A 23,347-nucleotide genomic window follows, 5' to 3' on the forward strand; every position below is an offset into this window, starting at 1 on the left:
CAAATTGGTAATTAACAAATGACAACGTAACCTGGATAATTAAAACTAAATTTTAACTGCTAATAAATCACTAACAATATCTAATGATAACACGTAAAGTCACCACATTACGCAGGGTTTTTCTCAAAAGCAATTACAACGTAGGTACCACGAGAGTAACGCTCGCTACCGAATCGCGGTGTGATTGAGGTCATATTGGTCTGGTACATTGTAGTGAATGGTGTAGCCGGTATATACAAACGGCTGGTAGTTTTTTCCGCAAAGCCTTTGATTGCGCACGCGACTGTAGATGTGATTGCACCCGTTTTGTGTTTCAAATAAAAGTTCTAGAACCTGGATTAGTTTTTTTAGTGCTAATATACTATTCATGTAAGTAATTAATAAAACGTTTTTTTACCATGTGTCAGATGTCATCTGATAAGGATTTGTTAGTTTCAAGTTGATTTATTGAGGTTCTTTTACCTAATAATTCAAAGTATATGTAATGTACAAACCCCAGTCTATACATAAAACATAGATTTTTTTTATTGTCATTATAACATTTACTATTCGTTTATTCGTTTTTAACTCTATTTTTATATAACTAACAGTATCAATATTTTAGATGAGACCACGATTTAGTTTTCTCTCTCTCTCTCGGTCTGAAACTTTTGAAATCAATCTGAAATAAATATTTTGGGTTCAGATGTTTTCGAAAAAATTTACTTGCGTGCCTATGAAATGTATGTAAAGAAACTTTATTAACACGTTGTGTACCTTTTACATAATTTATTAATTGCCAAGTTACATTTACCAATAAAATTATGTTCTCTGACATTTGTCGTTTACGACTTTAGTTTTTATATTGTAATTATCAGCAAAACAATGCCATATTTCGTATTCAGGACATGATTGTCTATAGCGATCATTACAATAGGCATCTGATATAACCGTTCATGGTAACTTATATTTTATTTATAACTTGCGACTTGGCTGTGCCCAGAAATGACATAAAATATTTTAACCATTGATTCATCCAGTAGTCAAGAAATATCCATGAAAACCAATCGACCAAACCAGCTATACGAAGTGGAGAACAAAAGTATAAAGTATAAAGTGAGATACGAGTTCCACCGCTTTACTGAAAAGCAACGAAAAGAACGCAATTCGATTTTTGTCCGATTCTAAACGAAACCACCTAGAACTGTTGACTGTTATGCAAATGATAATTTATTTTAGAAATTTTATTTATAATTACTTATTTAAACTACGTAACAAATATGTAATTAGTTTATTTATACATGCGCTAAGTTTGGTTTGACTGTGACAGCTGTTGAAATCATAGTAGCGTAATCTGTCAAAATAAAGTAGAATAAATTAATTTCGTGACAGCAAAGTGAAATTATTAGACACGGCAGACAGAACTTAAAATTTCCAAGGATCCGGCCTACTGTCAACCCTAATCTGAATGCTAAATTAAAGTCTATCAAACGCAAAGATTATAGCAACAAAAATATTAGCTACATAGATGTTAAAATTACTTTATTATTATTTGTTAGGGCCGTGCTAATGAATTTTATTAGGTACTAGCTCTGTCCGCAAATTCGATTGCATGCTCGAAATAAATCACATTTTTTTACATGAAATCCCTAATTAGCAGAAGAGTTTGAACTTATCACTGGAAGGCTAAGTACTGGTCTGATGAAAAACTTTATCATGATATCCAACCAAAGTCATTGAGGAAAGCTATTTATGACCTTAGTACCATATATTTTATAGGTTTTATCGTAACTTCGTACATAAATCAGCAGTCCAGTAGTGTACAAATGAATATAATAGATATCTATATTATCATATCCATGCTAATAAAATTCCACATATTATTACTGGTATAGGTATAAACTGACGAAATACAAAGACAATAACGAAAAGTAATTTTCGTGATGGAAACACAACATTCATGTTGTTTTATAACGTAGTTATTAGGATATCGGTAAATTACTAAACCCAATCTCACGGTAAATTCAAATTATTGGAATTATTATATTATAAACTGAAAATGTCCACTTTTTAAATATTTTTGTATAACAAGTAATGGCTGAATTTATTACATTTTTCGACTAATTTACTAGTATCTATCATCTTTGATCTCAGATGGTAATGGTCTAGTATAGAGATAAAAATAAATCAGTTCATTCGTCGTTCAAACAGCTCAATAGAAAACTGAAAAAATATTTCACAAAAGTTATTAGATAGTTACAAATGGTTTTCACAACAATTTTCAATATTTTTAGAAACCATTTGTGAACAGATTTTATTGTAAATAAAATGTGCCTTTTATAAAGAATTTTTTACCAGACCTTATAGATTTATTTCAAATAAATTTCGACGAGAGGGATAATATTTCTTATTTTATTTTCATATGAAGCTTTTAGTTATACGCACGGGATTTTTGTTGCAAAAGTTTTTTTTTTATTAATGTTACCCATTAGAAAAATAAATTATGGTTTTAATATGTATGTATATATAATGTATCTATATTTTTTCTCATTAACTCCCGATGACAGAAGGACACAAAATTATAAGAGAAGTTATAAGTTTAATGTGTCCGTGTATCCGTGTATCTGTACGTAGCATCATACTCGTAGCAGCCGAACGACTGACAAAATTGGTTAATTTTGATCTAGCTTTTTTATTTGAAAGATAATTTAATCGAGAAATCGAGTATTCTATAAACTATGTTTGGAAAATGTGTGTTCAGTTATTCGGAAACCATCAACACTTTTCTATCAGCCGAGAGGATGAGCAGGCAGCTACTTCGTAGTCGGGAGTTTATTATTTTTTTATTTAATTTTCTTTAACCAAGCACTTTTGTCGTCAAGACAGCCATTGACATAAAAACATCAAAGGTTAAGTTGAAAAAAGAATGTTTACATAATATGATTATATTCTGGTCTAGTAACTCTTGAGGTGTAAGATCATGAATAAAATGATGTAAGCTGTTGGCCGAGTGAAAGTAATCGTAAGATGTGTCGCCATCTGGTTTGATGCAACGTGTCATAATTTTGTGTCTTGTAAATATAAATGTATAAGTATACAGTTCTATAAACATTAATAATAATAAAAGGCAAGGTATCTTAACACATCAAAACAAAAGGGCACTACGTGTCCCCATGCAAGCTTCACAAAGGACCTGCCGGAATACGTGCCGTGATATCCAAAGGAGAAATATAAAATGTAAAATAAAAGTGATATGATGTAATATACAAAAACTGTAGTATGATATGATGAATGACTGTACAAACAGATATATAATTGGATAATTTATTATAAACCAATCCATGAGTTCTCTACTTGAGGCAAAAATATTACTTATTGTACACATGTAATCGCAAACGTTTATAGATTGCTATTTTAATTTTCTTAATAAAAATTACACTTATGACTCTAACTAGAGCATAGATAGTCTTTAACAGAAATAGATAGATACATTTACAATATCTCGTCTTATCCCTTACGGGGTAGATAGAGCCAAGGCATGTTTAGCTTTGCGATAGGCTTGGTGGAATTAAATGGTGACAGTATGCTAGCATGTCGCCTATCAGAAGAATCTCTATTTTTTACCCTTTCCCTTGATCAAATTTTATAATCTGCGCTAGAGAAGAAGCAGCTGGCACATTACCATTTTAATTTAACTCCTAGAAAATTGTTATACACTACATTAACACAAAGTTTTTATTTTTTCAGATAAGATGTGGCAACCCACTATCGTTCTACTAGCAGCACTGATGTCGCAAGTGCACACGGTGAGTCAAAACTCGCTTATTATACCGCGATCTGAACTGTCGAAGGTTGGATTCGGCACACGTCATTAACTAGCATGAAAAGATAAATATAACACAGAATATAAGCACTATTAAATTATTATCATTTGCAGAGCCATGTAATAATAATGTATGTGATATAATGTAAGAATAATGTATGTAATTGACCAATTGAACACGTAAATAAAGACCCAACTGATGTGAGTATGAAACTCAAACGTACTAATTACAATGTCAGCTCCACACTGTCACCGAACCAGACACATTATCTAAGATAATAACTTTTATCTATCAGAGCAACGCAATTTACTTATATTTCTTCCTCTTCTAAGTAACATTATAACACAACATTTAAAGCTATTATTTATCCTATTTCTATCTTTTTTGAGAAATTACATTTTTTTCCTACAGAATTACCTTTTTGAGCTTAATGTTGAAATACTTAGAAATTAAATCCAGTGAATGAGAGTGAACTATATCTTGATCCTCTATTCATACGATGCTCTCAAAAGTAAAACCACCACGGTTGTTTTAGTGACTACAAAACTAAAAATGTTTCAAGTAAAATTTCATTTTACGAAGTAATAGAATAAATGAGATTTTTGCCATATACCTACCTACCTAATGAAATATATAAAATATCAGTCAATTAATATGTCATGTGAGATTAAATCTTAACATATTTGATTAATTTTACAAATTAAATCCAAATTATCTTATATATTAATTATATCATAAATATAATATTATCTAAAATATTTAGTACGAAAATTAATTATGACCAAATGCTTGAAAATTATTTATGATTGCAATTTAAAAAACTGCAATGTAACTGTGTCGGTTATCTGAGTGTAACATTTACGACTACCAAACCTGAAATCCCTAGGTCCGCTACAAAAATAAACTTTAGCTATAGTTTCATGTCCGGCCACCTCGACCCTCCTTGAGAAGAATTATTCTTATTGTGAAGGACATAATTTTTTTGTTCCGTACAATGTTAATGAATTTAGTATTTTTAAATCTCTCACCTTATTATCAATAGATAGAGTTATTGAAGATAATCCTTTGCTGTCATCAACTAAATTTAAATCCAATATTAAGAAAATGAATTGTATATTTTGTATATTTTAGCCTATATGTTGTGTTAAATTAATTTGAAATTCAATTAAAATAGCAATCATAATTTCTGCGTATAATAATGGCTTCTAAATCACACATAGACAAGGCATGATAGGACTTTACTATTAGAAGACGTCGCTCCAATTAGGGGACGTCAATGTGGATTGTCTCTACGGTAAGTGATTTGATTGTCACTCTATTATAATATTAATTGGGGCTTATATAGCCGTTCATAATTGAAATATGTTATTTAAACGTGACATTCTGGACGTAGAGTTGCTTTTCAGCTACATTTTTATTTCTTTTGTGTGAAGAACACTGGGCATTGCGATTCTGAGAGTATTTTTGTTATTATTAAATCTGTACAATTTTATATGTATTGCGAATCGTTACGTAATTTTTTAATTTGAATATTAAAACTCACCGAATATTCACGTGCCTAAAGTTGAGGAAAATATTTGAATTTTTCCATATCGTACATGACGTGAAATAATTAGTTTTAGTAATATGAAATTATTTTTACGCATTCATACTGTATGAAAAATACAAAATAATACTTTATTCACTATGGATATTTCATAATCTGTTAAAAAAGCTACAAGTTTTTTTACAGTATTCTTTTCTTATAGACTTGCGATATACCTAACCATCAAGAATTTGTTTCAATCAAACACGTGTGTCATTTCATAACAAAGTAAAGCATAAGAATTTAGTTAATATCATTGTTCTAATTAGAAAAAAAAACATTAAAAAATCTTATTCTCTTTTTCCTATGTACTTGTCCAATGTAATCGAATTTTCGGAACTAAGTTTTTCTCTAGACTCATGCGCCTACGTTACATCCGTTACCGTTATAGGTATATAAATTTCCCATTACTCTTTTTTCCTAAATCCTTACATATCATTAAACAAAGTCTTCTGCCGCGACTGCCTGTCTGTATATATACTATGATATACTCGTACTCAAAAACTACAGCACGATTTTTAACGCACTTTAATTATGAGGTGGTGGTTCCTGAGTAAGGTTTAGGTGTAGGTAAGGTATATTATAATGATTTGTTTATACGCGAGTGAAACGGGAACGGGCCGATAGTATTTATATATAATTTATATAATTTTATTATAACTTTACCTGTTGCTACATTTCGGAATAATATATTTCCGTAACATACTTATGAAGCATTACCATATTTCGCTAAATGTTGAAAGTATCAATGCAGCAAGGTCGATTTACCAAATAGCATGCTTACAATGAGCGATGATACGGGAAAATAACGATCATATTTTTTTACATTTATGGCTTAGTGACAATTTATTGAGTCAAATGTTAACGAACTCTAATAAAATTGGCATTTTGTGAGAAGTTCCACATAGATACTTATTAATTAATTTAATAAATAGACAAGCCATAATAAGCTCTCACGTTATCTCTCTCTTTTACGTTAGTTTAGCGGTTGTTCTGTAATGCAGTATTAACAAAACAATACTTATTTATACATTTACCATTGCATGGGGATAATCATGTATACATTTTCCACACAAGTAGCCTAAACACTCAACCGGGCGCGGAACAACGACACGGATATAAAAATCAGTGACCGGGAAACGGGTAGGTATGTCGTAAAATCTACCTGGAATACAAGTAGGGAGAAATAATACGTCGGGTAGCCTTTTCCTGTCTTTTTATTCGTTCGCCTTATTTTGCTTTATCTTACAATATTTCAGTGGATCTTAAGAGTAAGAAGATAGTGTTGAAATTTTATTATTATTTGATTTTATCCAGTTTTATTAAGTTAACAGTGAACAAGTAAAATAATTAATCTGCTAAAGTAACATTGTTAATTATGTTAATAATAGTAATTATTTTTTAAGTTCTCGAAAATATTTTAACCTTTTAACCTCAAGTCATATTTTTTATAAGAAATATTTTTTTAATTGACGTAGACTTTGATATTTGAAAGGAAACTGGTTATCGAAGTGTTCATTGTAATAAAATTCGCACGCATCAAAAAAATATCAATTTAAGGAATGGTATGTAATCACGACATGCGAACACCAAGTTTTAACACACAGTTCTAACATAAAAAACAACCATTTTCACAGTATATTTTATCGAATTATGTTTATAGTCAATGAAATGTTAGGTACTTATACATTCTGAAGTAACACATTTCAACAAGTTCCTAAAAAGTCTATTTTGATTTATATTACTTTGAAATCATAAAAAACATAAGAAAATACGGAATTTAATAATGAAGCATTACTTCATTCTAGTAAATTAGCTATACCTACTGTTTTCATTATAATTACTTCATATTTTGTACTTATTCTACAGTGCAATACCGACGTGTGTTACTAAACAAACAGAGTTACCGGCGGTATTTCTACGTACTATATTTAAAAAAATAATGGAGTTTTTTTAACAGGAACTATAAAAATTTATAAATGCTTAACCACAATACCTAGAATTTATATGGGTTTATTTGTAATATTTTAATAGTGATCTTTATTCCATGACGCATGTGAACATTCCAGTTGATTCATAATGTTATAACACAAGCGACATAAAATAAAGAGAGCACAGAGTTTAACAGTTTAATAATAGTATGTACTCTATGGTGATCATGGTATCATATAAAGCAAGTGCATTATTATTTAGTGACATTAGAAGGAAAAGGAGAAACACTCTAATCACAAGGTATATTTCAATATTCAGAACCTGGCATAGTTTCCTCTCAGGAAGAAAATATAACGAAATCTACATAGGTAATTCATGACTCGATCAGGGTGCTAACCGGGCACGATAAGAAGAGGTCGTCAAATATTGACCAAATGTATTATAACTTATTTATTGTAAGTAGTCTAGGTAACTAGTTTTATGATGATAATCATTTATTTATTTACGAATGGGAGTAAGACAGGACACATACAGTTGAAGGAAAGACATTATGCGCCAACCCTGTTTAAAATGTGGTTTGGGAAGGAGAAAGAAAAATGAAATATTTTTGTATTTAACAAAGCTGTAACTAAATAATAATTAAATCACAGATGCACATTGTTAATCGTCTTAAGGGAAGATTCTTCTATTCTCTTCCTATTCTCGTGTAGCGTGTAGCAATCACCGGACATTAAATAATTACAGCAGTAATTATGTGCGTCGCCAACCGTGGAATTGTCCAAAGTTGCATAATACCAACTGCGGCTGTATTAACATTGAATCCCGTCGTGTAATCATGGATTATGAGAATCAGTTTTGGTTGTGCAAATAAATTGTGAGGAATGCAAATGTTTAGGGGACAAATACGTATACCCTTCTCTCGCTTTGACGTCTTTCTGATTTATTTTATCATCTTCGTCTTTCAGTGCCATCTTCATTGAAGGTCGCCAATCATAAATGCGATCTGTTTCTTTGAAATGGCTGCTCGGAACAAAGATCAGGTACTTTTGTTGTACCATTGGTGTAGGTCTTCATCTAGGCCTCCTGGTTTTTAAATATGTGATGTTTTTTTAATATATTAACTACAAAATAATTTCCTTCAATAACAGAGATAAAATAAATTAAAACAGGAACGTCAACTTTAAACTTTAAAAATTGTCAATGTTTGTTCACGTGTTGATGAAAATCGATCAATCAAAAGTTTTAATGAATCACAATAATAGTGACTGCCAGTTTAAATTAATAAATGTATTCATAAATACAATCCTGACAAGACATTATTTCGGAACTGAAAAATATTGCCTCCTGTTAAATTTGCATGAAACTCATCCTCTGTCCTTCAAATATCATAAATGACATTTTCAAATATGAGCTACTCATACGTGAAGCGTGTTGTTAACAATGTTTGTGACATATTTAAACCCGAGTCAACCGAGTTAGGCTATTTACTATAAATGCATACATACTATAAGACATGCTTTTGTTCGTACTTACCAACCTTACTTCTTCATAGTCGTATTTCTCATGGCTGAGGGTTGTGGTCATTACGTGGAATGAAACACACACAACAACTATCTTGGCATTATTAATGAAGTGATTTGCCATTGCCTTTTCCATTTCACACACAAGTTAATAATAATCAACCAGTGTGCTGGTTTCCTCACGATGTTTTCCTTCACCGGACGGATACCAACCTTACTAACCGTATGCTAAAATTTCATAATTAAATTTCAATTTAAAAAATGTCCGTAGTCGGATTTTCGATGTAGGTGTATAGGTAGTAACTACCTATTTCTGTATATAGGTTAATTTACAAAACTGTTTCAACCAGAAACTTTCAAAGATTTTCCAGATAAAAACTTACAGGAGGAACTTTGAGCTTTAATGCAAAATAGTGCCAATCGGCTACGCTACTAGGTTAAAGTTGTTAAAAGGGTTCATTCCCATTGCATCACTTGATAGTAAGTATTAAATACTTTTGTAATATAAACTCTGATATTCATAAAGATAATGCATATTTTAACCTGAAGTATGTTTTTGTCACTATTGCACTTTAAAAAATTTAGCATTGACAGAATGAGACAAAACAAATTATAGCTTAAAGTATATATGTTTTTTTTTAATGAATAACACGGAAATACTTTTTATGTTTATCATGTAATTGCTCTATTTATAACGTAAAATTCTCAACGTTATTCAAACCACTCGTGATTCTGTAACTGATAATACATATTGGTTTCCTACCTATCAAAACATTTCACGTAAAACTTTACTAGATTTACATTTAAATAAATGACATCATTGTTATTTCTGAGACAGTAATAATAGTACCTACTTGCTAAATGCAAGTAAATAATATGTCAAATTTGTTGTACCTCCTAGGTATAATTACCTATAACATATCTTGTAGGATCGTACCTATTTATATACATGTTTAATGAAAAGGTAAATACAATCTGAAATACGACCCATACAATCTTAACATTGTATACCTTTGGAGTTATATTGTTTTCCAATAGATCTTCACGAAATAGTGTTGCCCCAATCATAAATTAAACAATAGCCTTTATGGGGGTGATGGTACAGAGCGATCGTATATTCGTTATTACTTAGTAGGTACCAACGCTAGGCCAGGGCGGTTGGACCACCAACCAGGGCGCTGGTAGAAAAGGGCGCCGCTGGTTTGCTAATAAGTTTTATATGACACCTGCTCGGAAATTATTGAATTCTATTTTTAAACATTCATCTGAAAGTACGAGATCGCAGTCAAAGAAAATTGAATTTTATTCTCATTTCTTTTTAAAATCGTCTGCAGGTGTCGCAAGTGTAGATATATACCGCTCCTTAAATAGCTCGAAAGAAATAACAATTCCTAACTTGCATGTTTGATGCCCTCCATTAAGTCTAATTAGGGCCTTAATATTACTATCTTTCTTCAATGTACAATAATAACAGATAGGGGGCGCCGTAGAAATTTCCCCCAGGGTGCGTGAAATGTTAAAACCGGCACTGTATATTATTATTGAATATGAAGTCCCTTTTGCCCCATGCAAAAGGGACTATCCTCGTAACTAAATGTGATACCTATTTGGTTTTAAGCTATCGATCGAAACCTGAGCTGGGCTTATTGTTCCATATTTCCTCAAATTGTGGTCTCTATTAGTATCTGTTTTGTGTTAAGTGTTAACAGATATCATTTACCTGAACGTTATACGCTGAAAATTTTGATACTGATATGGCTTCTCCATTAAATTTAACTCACTTGAATTGGAAATTCAACAAAAAAGTATGTAGGTGGATCAAAGTTCAAAGCGAAAGCGTAGCGTACGTCAGTATCACCCAACCTGTAATCATATTTTGCCGCCCCTTTGATGAGCGACACGTTTTATTTCACATTTTTACCATAAGCTTTTATTATCGTCAGAAAGATCTTGTTGCATTCGAAGCGTCATGCCCGCAGTCAACTTCAATGAGGACTTCTCTCGTCGGGAGCCGGGTCCAGGGAGCATCATTAGGTCATACTTATCATAATAATACATTGTCAAGGAAACTGAAGTGAAGTAGACGTCGGGACACCGCCCAGGGCGGACCGTTAAGTCCCTCACCTGTCCTACTATTGAAACTATTTAAAAAAATCGAAAGAAGTTTAATTCTTTATGACAATTTGAAATGTTTATATAAAATCACGGGAAAATGATGGATAATATGAAATTATTCACTTCAAACGTGGCTAATGATGGCATCATTTAATTATGTGTGTGTTGTATTTAATGTGCCGGATATGCTAAACTGAATAGCTGTGATTGTTCCACTGGCAATATTTTAGCTGACAGGCGTATATTGACGACTCATTATGAGATGAAATTAATTACAGTGCATGAAACATGATAATAATGGTCGAACCATCTATTTTCTGCGGTAAATCATGTGATCATTTTGACTAAATACTTCATATATATTTATCAGCCTACTATTGACTAAATTTCATTGCAACAGATTTTTTTTCACAATGTATGAGAATATTACCTCTAAATGTCCGAAGAAAATCGTAAAAGAAAAAACGCACTTGAGGACAGAAAGACAAATGATGACCACACAAACACCGCAGACGAATTTTGCGAAAAGATAGTTTTCTCTCTTTAACTGAGCGTTTTGTCGGTTTCTTCGGAGCGTCGGAATCTAGAGTCCGCTTTCTCTTTCTTCTCCATTTCGCTCATTCTTCGGCATTCCTAATAAATCAGGTCATTGGTACATATCATTCTTTACTGGCAAAAGATAGTTAATTTTGATAAATAAATAAATGGAAATAACGTTTTTTGATACCTTCCAGTCTAAAATAACCTTAATGCTATTTTTATTGAAGTCAACGCAACTGTTAATTTCCTATTTCCTGGATTTCAGTTAACATAATTCCTACAATTGAATGCTAAAGTGCAATCTATATGCAGGTCACGTCTCGCTGTCCTCGTAATCTATGTGTGGTAATCCTTAGATCGATATACCAACTGAGGCATAAACTTTACGAATCAATTTTCGACGTGAATATATTTCTCATGTAATAAAGTTGCTTTTAGGTCTTTTTAACAGTCGTCATATTTTTTCTCATTGATTATAAATATTGCGAACAAATAATTTTTGATATATTTTCACATAAAAATACGTACGTACGTACAGGTACTACATGCCATATTACTATTCCTATACAAGTTACCTTCCACTGTATCGTATGTATGTTTGTACTATGTAAGTTTTTTTCAAATTCTTACAGGCTAATTTGAAGATCATTATGCAGTCATCTAAATGATATGACCATTTACTTTTGCAGATATTTTTCCATTTTTTGTTCTCTTCGGTAATTTTCATTAGTCACTACATTCCAATTTCTCGTCAAGTTATTGAGATAAACACACTCTATGCAAAATAGTTATCAAGACATGACGTCTTACGTCTAACTCTGTGTCATTGTACATTTAATTGAAATCTCATTCACATATATATCATATGTTTAGCACACTAATAAATTTGTACTTGAACAAAAAAAAAAATTACTTACCAAATTTTGTCCGCGGCTTATCCCGCGTTAATTTTCCAGGATGAAAGGTACCCAATGTCTTTCTCCATACTTCAAACTATACGAGTATGTATGCAAAATTTCAAGAAGATTGGTCGAGTAGATAGAGCGTGAAGTTAATAAACAAACAAATAAACTTACTTTCACATTTATAATATTAGTTAGAATTAGGTATAAAATATACTTTAAAATATAGTGAAAAGTTAATTGCTAGGTGTGTTTATATTTTGTAGGCTTTATAAAAATCTATAAATAACATCAAAGTATCTCAAATGATTAAAATACCTTGTTTTATTCCACAATCTTCACACTACTATGAAAGTGGTAGATGTTTGTATTTCCCATGTAATATCTACATATACACTCCCATAAATAAAAATGTTGTATCATTCGCTCATCAATATTAATTCCAGCACAAAACTTTTTATGTGCGTAATGTTGTTATTATAGCTGTAGATTTATGGGCATAATTATCTGTGATACTCTTATACCTACCTATAAATGATTGTTGTTATTTTAATATTTTTCTGTTACAGGCCCCTCAATTAATTACTTTTAATGACGGAAAGCTGGGTGTTAACTTTGGTGGCTATCATGCAGCAGTAGGAATTGGTGGAGGGGGTAAGTCATACCATGAGGTAATTTAATGATACTAGACTTTATCGACGAGTAAAAAAAAATGTAGTCATTTATTTGAAGTCATTCAATTGCAGCTTGCCTTTAGCTATTTCCCTGATCTTGTAAATTTCTTAGCTTTATTTAATAAACATTCAAGCTCCGACGGATAACTTCTGTGACTTCGTGGTCCAAGTGCCAGACTGCTACATTGAAGAACCTAGGTTCGATCCCGGTCAGGTCAAAATTTAAATATATAACAATGATCATAAAATACCGTTGAATTAACGGCGACGTAACCAAAGATAGGTATATGCCCAGTGTTTTCTTCCCTTAAAATTCAAGGCAAACACAACTTATAGTTAGGATTTTGCCAGACTTCAAGGGAATAAATTATGAACATACTCTGTGTAATCCTGTATAATGTAACCTATGGGTTCGGGAGATAAAATAATATATTTATTTATGTAATTACAGGTGCCAACGGCGGGGCTGGAGGTGGTCTGTTCGCCGAAGCGGGCACTCCTTACGGACAAGGAGCTAAGGCTGGATTAGGGGGACTTTTAAGTGGCAATGGAGGTACCGCAGGTAATGATACAGGACTTATCTATCTACATTTTTCTATCTAGTCTATTTGTTTCTGTGTTGATTCTATCTATATTGTTTTTATTATTCTATGTATTTATCGTGCATTCCGTGAATTCATTAATAAAATAAGTTATAAACACGAATCGATTAATTAAATTAATTTATTTGTTATTATTATCATAAAATTACTGCATTATACGTAGTTACATAAAGTATGCTTTTGTTAATAATTAATACTAATACTTCATTGTAATCAACAGAATTTTGATGAAAAGAGTTTTATCTTTGTGTTGTAACTATTTATTGAAGCTGAGGTCGAGGTAATTGGCTAATTAGACCTTCGAGACTCAGCATTGTAAACGATAATGAATACCTTCTTTATTTATGCATTTTCATAGATATTTAATAATAACTATGAAGTTATAAATTAACATAGATTTCTTTTTAACCCCCGACGCAAAAAGAAGGGTGTTATAAGTTTTATCGCTAAGTACGTCTGTCTGTCTTTCTGTCTGTATGTCTGTGTACGTGGCAGCGTAGTTCATCAACGGGTGAACCGATTTGGATGCGGTTTTTTTTATTTAATAGCTAATTTTTGTGCGGTGGTTCTTATATTATTGGTTCTTATTTAATTTTCAGGGTTTCGTATCTTTTTCAACAAGTTAAATAAATATATTAGGACAAATCACACAGGTTGAGCTAGCTATAGGTTTGATATGTTTCGAAATCGGTTCAGCCGTTCAAAAGTTGTAGCGAAATGAATATTGAAAGTCGGAGGTTTTTTATTTTTGTCTAACAAATAAACTTGTCTAATACGTAGTGGATAAAGGACCGAAATATGATATTTATTGTTATCTCGCTTATTGATGTATTTTAAATAAGCATGAGGATACACCCATTTTCTTAATAACCTCAGGTTATCTTTCATCATAATATACATAATTGCACTAAGATAACTGTTTTTATAAACTTTAAGAGCATTCCAAAGGGCACAGAAAAATATAATTATCTTAGGTATTTGTGCGCACTGTCGCAAATCCTATTTTCATATTTTTAATACAAAAGATTTTTCTTTCTTAACAATGGTAATTTTCAATGGCCAGAATAAAAAATAATAGTCATCTTCAATTCTTAGTGCTAATTGACATTAATACTTAAGTACTTAATGACTTATTTTTGACAGTGATTTATGTACTTTTTAGGAGGACTTTACGCTGGAGCTACTGCCGGTAATAATATAAAGGCGCAAGCAGGTCTCGCTGGAGGAACTAACTCGGACAACACAGGAGGACTTGGGTTCGCTTCAGCACAATCAGGAAGCTACGGTGCTTCATCAGGCATGGTAGGTGACAAACTCGCATACGAGAAAAGAAAAGAAGAACGACGTAGGATCAAGGCAGCTAAAAAGGCATTAAAGAAAGCGCATCGCCACGAATAACTTGGTGATGGAGTTTGAAACCTGTGTGTGTGTACTAATACTCAATTTTTTAAAATAAAAGTTCCAAATAACGTGTTTTATGATTTTCTCCTTATTAATAAATTAACTATTCTGCTACAGACAACAGTGTAGGAAGCTGGATAAAGGTAATTGTACCCAAACCTATAATGTGCATGTCAACCAACATTGCATGTTACATTCCTGGTTTCCAAAACTTATGCACTACCTCGCAATACTGATGCATGTAACTTCTTTTCTTATTATACCAGGGCATGGTGGTCACAGTAATTTATCACAAAAAATGAATAGTTTTACTTTGTTGCATGTCTTACGAGACATAAGACATGAAGTTTATTTTATACATTGCCATTTACAGGGCGGTGCCTCTACAGCAAATGGAGCTTCAGGATTCACATTCTCTGGTTCTAACTCTTATGGGGTTATGAGAGAAACAGAAGTTGCGGTCAAACCTATTGAAGTCAAACCAGTTCACAAGAAAGCTCATAAGGAATTCAATTTAGATGCTACGAACGAAGTCAATTTTGTCCCACTTAAAACGACTGATGTAAAAGTCGAAGCACCTGTTGTGACTGAAGTGAGTAAAATAAGGAACATGCAAAAGTTATATTATATGACGCATTTTGTTAATAGATTGCAGGATATTCTCTTTCCAAAAGACTACTATTATGTTCCGTGGACAATGCCCAGACGCAATAACTTGCGTTGGTTCTCTCAGGTTCGTTACCTTGTTTTTTGGTTTAAACCAGTACGTGTCATAGAGGATCTGACACGGTGCACTGCTATTTTACAACGCAAACAACAAAGCAAAATGAACTCAAATTATAACTTGGACAAAACTATCCAAGGCTAACACAAAAGATAAATATCCACACCGGTATCTCTAAATTTCAAACTCCATGTTTAAGGATTAAAGACCTCCAGATAGTACAGAGGGCGTCCTTGCTTCGTGAATGTATGTAACCTCCTGTAACAATAAATCTTAATTTTGTAAGATTATAAAGTATTGTAAAATAAAAAATGTTTCAGGTACACGCTGAGTCACCACAAGTTGTGGAAAAGCAAACAGTTGTTACATATACTAAACCTCATCGTCATTTGACAAAGACTGCATACATTGGAGGCTACGTAGGAGGAGATGTTGCTCCACCTCCGATCCAGAAGAGAATAGATGTGGGAGTTGAAGGTGCTTCCGATATCGAAGCTTCAGCTGGCGCTTCTGCTTCTAGTAATGTTGGAGGAGATGTTCAGGGAGGTGTTCGCACCAAAGAAGTTTTCTTTCAAAGGAATCCTAACTTCTTTGCTGATATTTTCAATGTGAGATTTACTATTTCAAATATTATTTATAATGACAATATACAAAATGCTTTACTGATGTTCAATAGCGAAATTTACGTAACGTGATACTGTACTGTAAACAGGGCCATAAAATTTGTAAAAACTAACTTTATAAGATAAACACTTTTTGCAGTTTTATTGATGCGTGAAAAAACACAGCAAAAAAAGAATCTCCATTTTTCTTCAGATAGATTAACAGGCTACAGTCTATATTAATGATTTTTTTCAGATTCCGATTTCGACATTAAAAGCCGTCGGTAATTTCCTTGGTAACACAGCTGGAAGCACAAGTGTGTCCGTCCAAAAGTCTGCTTCAGTGCAAGGTGCTTACTTCTAACAGTTTTATAAATTAAGCTTCCAGTGACATACTAGGTTAAAATTATGTTTAGTTTGATTTTGTACAAAATCATTGAATAAAATCTTAAGATTGTAATTATTTTATTTTAAATACTAAAGGTCTGTTTGTCATTGCTTCACTCGGATAAAACCATAATAAAAAAGTTACTTATGTTACTCCTGAACGTTTCGTCTCTGTGCCAAATTTCATCGAAATCGGTGTAGTAGTTATTGAGTTTATTCAATACAAAACAAAATACAATATTTTATCTTTATAGTATTAGTATGGATTATTGCAAAGAACTTCTAGTCAAACAATATTTGAATTGAGCAAAAAAACGAGATCAAACCGAATAACATTATGTTTTATCTTCTGACAGAATTTGTATTTGCGTAAAGGCAAGTTTTACGTTCATGTAAAAATATTTATATCTACGTATTTTACAGCTGTGATAAGAAAGGAATGAGTCCTGTAGGAAACGGGAGAGGATAATTTTAGCACCTTCGTCACCCTCGTAATTCTGATGATATTTTTATCTTCTAGCTTTTATTACGTTTTTATTTTTTACGAGACCCTTCTTTGAACGCAGGCGAACTTGTAGAATAATAAATTGTTTTATACAAAAGAGCAGCTGCATTAAGTGCTAAAACAGATGTACTTTATCCTGAATTTTTTTCTCTCCTTTTCTTTATGAAACGCAGCTGTTCTTTGTTGTTTATTTTCTGTGTAATTTTTACATACATTCTTCCTAAAACTTTAATAACGCAAATCATAATACTACGTTTGATAGCATGCAACCAGTAACAATTTCATTTTAATCTTGTTACAAAGTTACAAAAAGAACAGAACGGTTATTCAATTTTCGAGCATGATTCTTGCATGAAACAGTCTTGCTTTGTATATTACTTCGTTGTTTAACTGTGTATTTTTATTCTGCAGCCGATACAGACTCAGAGTCGCTATCATCAAAGCATGTCCCGCTATCATCGTCATCATCATCATCCGATACAGAGATCTCGGTAAAGACACCGGCTGTATCTAAAGTTATTGAGGACATTTTTGCTGTAAGTTCATTTGCTAAAAAAGTACGTTTTTTTTTAATTTGAAAAATCTCTTTTTATCATTATCATCCTCATCTGCCACTTATTGCAAAACCTGCAATTAATTACCGAATCCAAAGGAAAATCCGTAATTTTGTGAAACGGAAGGAACAGTGACCTTTTTTTTGATATTATTGTATTACTTTAGTTTCTCGAATTCTACGAATTGGCATTTCATAGAATTCGGAAATAAGAAGCATCATACCTATCATGTTTTATACTATTTTTGTGCAATTTTATCGTTTTCTGCGCTTTTGCTTTTTTTTATATACTAATACTACTAACATTATTATGTTGAATTATTTGGCTAGTAGTGTCCCAACAAATTTTTAACTTTAGTTTTCAGAAAAATGAAATTATTCTCATATATTCGATTATTGTTATATTTTTATCTCTTATGTATAATTAGTAATTTATTATTTTTTTTTATTTATTGCTTATTTATTTTAGATGCCTTCCTATATTATTATTTTAATATATATTTATTTGTATTATGAGTAAATTTGAAAGAGTTGGATGGACAGGTCCTAAAAGAGTTGTGATCTATCTAATATTAGATGATTAGAATCTAATGTGTGTGTAGAAGTCGTCAGAGTTTTATATTCATAAAGGGTGGATTGAAGTATTGCTAATTGGTATGGATATCAAGCATATATTGTACAAATAATGAATTCGGCAATAAACGGCATAAACTAAATCAGGTAAGGTATAATACTGGTACGTATTAACGCTTTGTATGTTTCTTGATTTTTGTACTTACTTTGCTTGATACATGAACATTTACTATAGTATCATTTTATAATTTCTAGATTCCTATTAATACGCTAAGTGCTGTCAACAAATTCTTGGAAGACAATGTTGCAAGGAAGAGAATTCAGGTAATAAATAAGAGAAATATATATTCAGATACTATTTACCTAGAAGAAGACGTAGTGACTTAGAAGTAGTACTATGTACTTCTTAGTCATCCGACTTGACAATAAAATTTTAATGTAATTTTTTTGCATTATATCAATTATTATATTCCAATAAAAATATACATAGTAAAAAACTAATTAAAACTTATACTAAGCCGAAATAAATTTAGTCTTTTTAAGTTTGATAATACAAATATTTCTTACATCTTATATAAATAATAATTATATTAATATGGTTAATACAAATATGGTTTTTCGTTTGTCAGCAAACAATGTTTGTAATTTTTAGATCATATGTTATTAGTACGGAGATGGAGATCGAAAAAACTCCAACGACAGGAACCTATGTTGAATGAACGGATGATTTGTAATTATCATATTTAATTTCCCAGGTTACAACTACCTCAGGGAGTCAGCAAGATGAAGTTGGGCAGCCATTTGAGAAACGCCACGCCAGGCTGGGGCCGCACGCGAGAAGACGAGCGAACAAACACGCTACAGTTTCACAAGAAAAAACTGAAGCGATAACTGATAAGAACGAAAATTAGAATTTATTTTTTTTATTACACTGTACATCACATTAGCAAATAATGAAATACGGTGATATCTCCCTTTTGGAGACAATATCTGATACCTAAATGTATCAGTGTTTACTTACTTAAACTTTTAGTAACAAGTATGTATGTATATTGAATCAAACTAAATGGGGCAAATATATACTTATATATACGTATGTATATATTAGGTATAATTTTTGTTTGCAATATAGTAAAGATTGACTGATTTTTTACTAAGTAAAAACAATTTGTATTTTGAAATGTATGGGCATGATGCTAGGGAGTGGAAAAACTCGCATGTTACAATATGCTTGTACAAATTTTCATTTTAATAAAGCTGGTATGAGGCATTAAATAACGTTGTTGTAAATTATTAATTAATGTAATAAATTCCTATATTTTCACATTTTCTTTGTTTGATTTAGCCTCTATTAATTATTCGTCAATTCTGCATCTCCCATTAATATTAATAAAATCATATATCCTTCCATCCATATAGATCGTGAGCGTATCAGGCGAGTCTATCTAAAAAAATTGTATTGAAAAAATCGTACCCTGATTATTACCGCATGTGTATCAAGGTGAGTCGGGTAATGAGTTTCAAAATACTCAACTAAATTTATGTCAGCTATAACTTTAAAAATGTATGTTTGTTAATCTTTCACTCCAAACCTATCGGACTGATTATTATGAAATTTGGTACACAGGATGAATACAACCATACAACTTAAAATAACACATAGGGTACATTTTATCATAGGTATCATTTAATAACTTGTTATACTTACTAATATAGATGAATATGAAAAATAAAACTTCCCAGTGCATCGAGAAGCATTTTATTTCAAATGAAAACTAAATGTTAGTCAAGTCAAAAAGTTAACTGATAAAAACTTTCAAATGGTAACAAAAAACTGTTCCTTTAAAGTTATATAAACTTATGTACCAGTTATTCAAACCAACTTCCCTAACAGGTACAAACGAAACGGCCGAGTCTATTTTAAACAAGTCCAAATTATTAATAAAATAGCTCCCTTTTTTGATAACACATTTTCTAGGATCGAACTTTATTTTTGCATACGTAAGAATGGCCCTGCCAAGAATATTTTTGCAGGTTAAATCTTTATACTCAAATTTCAAATTTGTTGGTTGTCCTTGTCTCTCCACAATTGATCTAAGTTTCCATAAATATCCTGTCATATCTTCATTTATCGTTACATTTCCTGTTATATATCTTTCGCTGTTATTATTTCTGTCAATGTGGGTTTCCAAAGTCGTATGTAAGTCATATGGGGGCTCTGGTTCAGTACATTTTTGGATACTCTTGATTTGCGGTTTGTAACCACTGCTGCCATAGACTTGATCTGACTGTAACGCTAAGAAGAATAAAATTACAACAAACATCACGTCAAAAAAGTTTACTTGCCTTTGTAATAATGAGAGCAAAATGGTTGGCACGAAAATCATTATTTTTCTATTAAAAAACGATTTTGTGCGCATCTATTTGGAAATCGCAATAATGGGTTTTTGTAAAGAGGTACTTAACCAGGTATAACTACATAATAATCTACTACTAAATGTCCTTTTTTAACGTACTTAATTGATAAACATTTTTAGTCTAATAATTTATGTCGGTATCAATCGAACCACAACACTACCACTAATGAAATTCTATTATTTTATATGAATTTGCATAACAGTGTCTTGCAATACATAATACTTACATGCGGTTTCTATCTATATAAGATGGTTAACAGTGACATTTCAAGGGAACATTTGGAGACCTGATTTAATTAAACCTTATGAATAAGCGTTGATGTAAGTACCTACTATCGCGGAAATTTGCACATTATATGGGTACTGCATTCGTGTAAGTGAAATTCCAAGCAATGTTAGTGGGTTATATTTTTTTTAATAGAAGGTCATAAAAGGTAAATGTTTGCATCTGTCAGAGATCTGTGTGTGTGAGAGAGAATGTACTGTTTCCATGCATCGTAATAGTTAAACTAGTTATCCAAATAAATATAAGTTAGCAGATTGTATCAAATTTCAAATTTTTCAAAATATTAAATTTTCATTGGATATCAAAACCATTTCGTATCATTCAATAACATTTGTTCACATTACCTAAAAATAAGCAAATACTGTTTGATCAAATCTGCACTAATATTACATTAACATACTTACTTGTGCGCAAATATTTACATACACACAAGTAATAACTCTTTACCATTTTTATGTGTTTAATTTTTTGATTCAATAAAGTGTTTTTACTTAACATTTGAATAATTTAATTAATACATATTTATATTCCAATCATAGTGAGACTGGAGTTCTTGCCCTGAAAAGAAACATTCCATACCGAGATTTCGTACGAGGCGACTAAAGAAAAATTCTTGGCAACTAATATAATTACCCAAGAGGCTTGAAAGCAGGTCGGTCGTAAAATCGAGCCGGATGTTTAAAATTTAAAGATTTTTTTACACGGACCTTGGCACCTTTTAAGTTTCAAGGCATTACAGACGAATCAAAACAGAAAATTTTACCGGGAACACGATAGGGTGAGAGCACTGATCACGTATACTAAAAGTTTATTTAGAATTTTCTGATGAATCAAAGACTCGTTTACACTACTTGAATACCTCCCTGATTTATCTAACTCAAATACAGATCCTGAAAGACCTTATATATCATCAAGTCACGTAGTTTGCGAATAGATTCCACATTTACATAATAACTAATAATAATTGACATACGGAGTTAACAATCAGGACACAATCAATATCTAGGTCGTAGTTGGGTTAACGTCAACAGATTACAGTGTCCCTCTGTCAAGTAAATTTGATCGTCCCACATGATTCTCTGTATACATGTAATATATATACATCATATTTCTCTTCTCTAAGCTCGATGGCGCAGTTTTCATCATACTGTTGCGTAGTTGTATGCACTCAGCCTGCTATAGTAGCAGTTAAGCCACTTTCGCAATGGTCGGTCATTGGATGGCTGATCAAAGATGTATTAACTCGTGCCGATTCTATACGTATAATAAAACTGAACTGAGTAGGTTGTGTCTGTCCATAGGAGATATTAAAGAAAAATAAATATGGAGGGTCGCTATGGGACTAATAGAAACTAAAACAATCAAAAATATTAGAATTTTGTCTGCCTGTCTGTATGTTTGTTCGCTCATCACGCTTAAATAGCTAGATGGAATTTGTTGCGGTTTTCATATTTGTATAGCATACGGTCTAACTTAAAATCTGGTTAAGTTTTTATCGCGATACGCAGTTATTGATAAAAATAAGTTACGAGCGGATGCACGTAATAAACAATAAGCCACGGGCAAAAGCTAGTTTACATTAAATTTCAATAGGTTTATGTGCTGGCTGTACTGAAAGTTATGACTTGAATCGCTTGTCAGCAAGCCTCAAATTATTTCTCAACCGCAACCCGCAATCTTAGGGTTTTCAACAAATAGGTCCATTAAGGAATACTTACTTACAGTAACAACTCTTGTGGTCACAAGCTACAGTGGTTTCAAACCTTTGTTAACTAAAACTTAATTAACGCAGATTATGCTCGCGATGAGGGTTTAAAATACTTGTAATTGTTTCTCGGAATTTTGATCATTTTAAAGTCTCTACTAACAGCCGTCTTAAAGAGTCAGTATTTCTAGTCTATGTAATTGTCTCACATTTTTCAATTATATTTTATCCCATTTTGAAAGTGACTATATATTTTTATTAATGCCAATATTACAAATTTTATAGAATTCTTATACTTTATACAAAATGTATTTATGTCTTTGAAAACAGGTCTATGGGCAGGTATTTATTTGGGACACAGCAGGTATTTTGTATTTCTAAACAGAAATTTAGAAAAGCAGCTATATCGTATCACAAGTTACATATAGAAACACATATGTCGTACAGTCACATCAAGTTACTCAGGTTCATTGCAAATTTGTCGCTGTTATTGTCACAAACCAGATGGATTTGTTTAAGAA

The 23,347-nt window shown here is 31.7% G+C and overlaps 1 protein-coding gene across 2 annotated transcripts; it reads left to right on the forward strand.

Moving 5' to 3' along the window:
- Nucleotides 1–210: 210 nt before the first annotated feature.
- Nucleotides 211–19,744, forward strand: LOC128671902 (uncharacterized). 2 transcript variants are annotated; one of them, XM_053748734.1, is made up of 11 exons: nt 211–369; nt 3,727–3,785; nt 12,967–13,051; nt 13,523–13,633; nt 14,836–14,975; nt 15,448–15,666; nt 16,119–16,406; nt 16,657–16,750; nt 17,704–17,828; nt 18,674–18,742; nt 19,174–19,744. In XM_053748734.1, the coding sequence occupies exons 2-11, from the start codon at nt 3,732–3,734 to the stop codon at nt 19,327–19,329; spliced, it is 1,341 nt and encodes a 446-aa protein (XP_053604709.1). In that variant the 5' UTR covers nt 211–369; nt 3,727–3,731; the 3' UTR covers nt 19,330–19,744. The 2 variants fall into 2 exon arrangements, with proteins under 2 accessions (XP_053604709.1, XP_064292173.1); XM_064436103.1 differs by lacking the exon at nt 211–369 and adding an exon at nt 1,078–1,095.
- Nucleotides 19,745–23,347: the final 3,603 nt, after the last annotated feature.

The sequence above is a fragment of the Plodia interpunctella genome, chromosome 8 (assembly GCF_027563975.2).
Source record: "Plodia interpunctella isolate USDA-ARS_2022_Savannah chromosome 8, ilPloInte3.2, whole genome shotgun sequence".
Lineage (NCBI taxonomy): Eukaryota > Metazoa > Arthropoda > Insecta > Lepidoptera > Pyralidae > Plodia > Plodia interpunctella.

Excerpts from the sequence above, each read along its gene's own strand:
- LOC128671902 (XM_053748734.1), top strand. The coding sequence starts at position 3,732 with ATGTGGCAACCCACTATCGTTCTACTAGCAGCACTGATGTCGCAAGTG. Across the intron at positions 13,052-13,522 it reads AGTAGGAATTGGTGGAGGGG|GTGCCAACGGCGGGGCTGGA; the intron begins GTAAGTCATACC and ends ATGTAATTACAG. Across the intron at positions 14,976-15,447 it reads ACGGTGCTTCATCAGGCATG|GGCGGTGCCTCTACAGCAAA; the intron begins GTAGGTGACAAA and ends TGCCATTTACAG.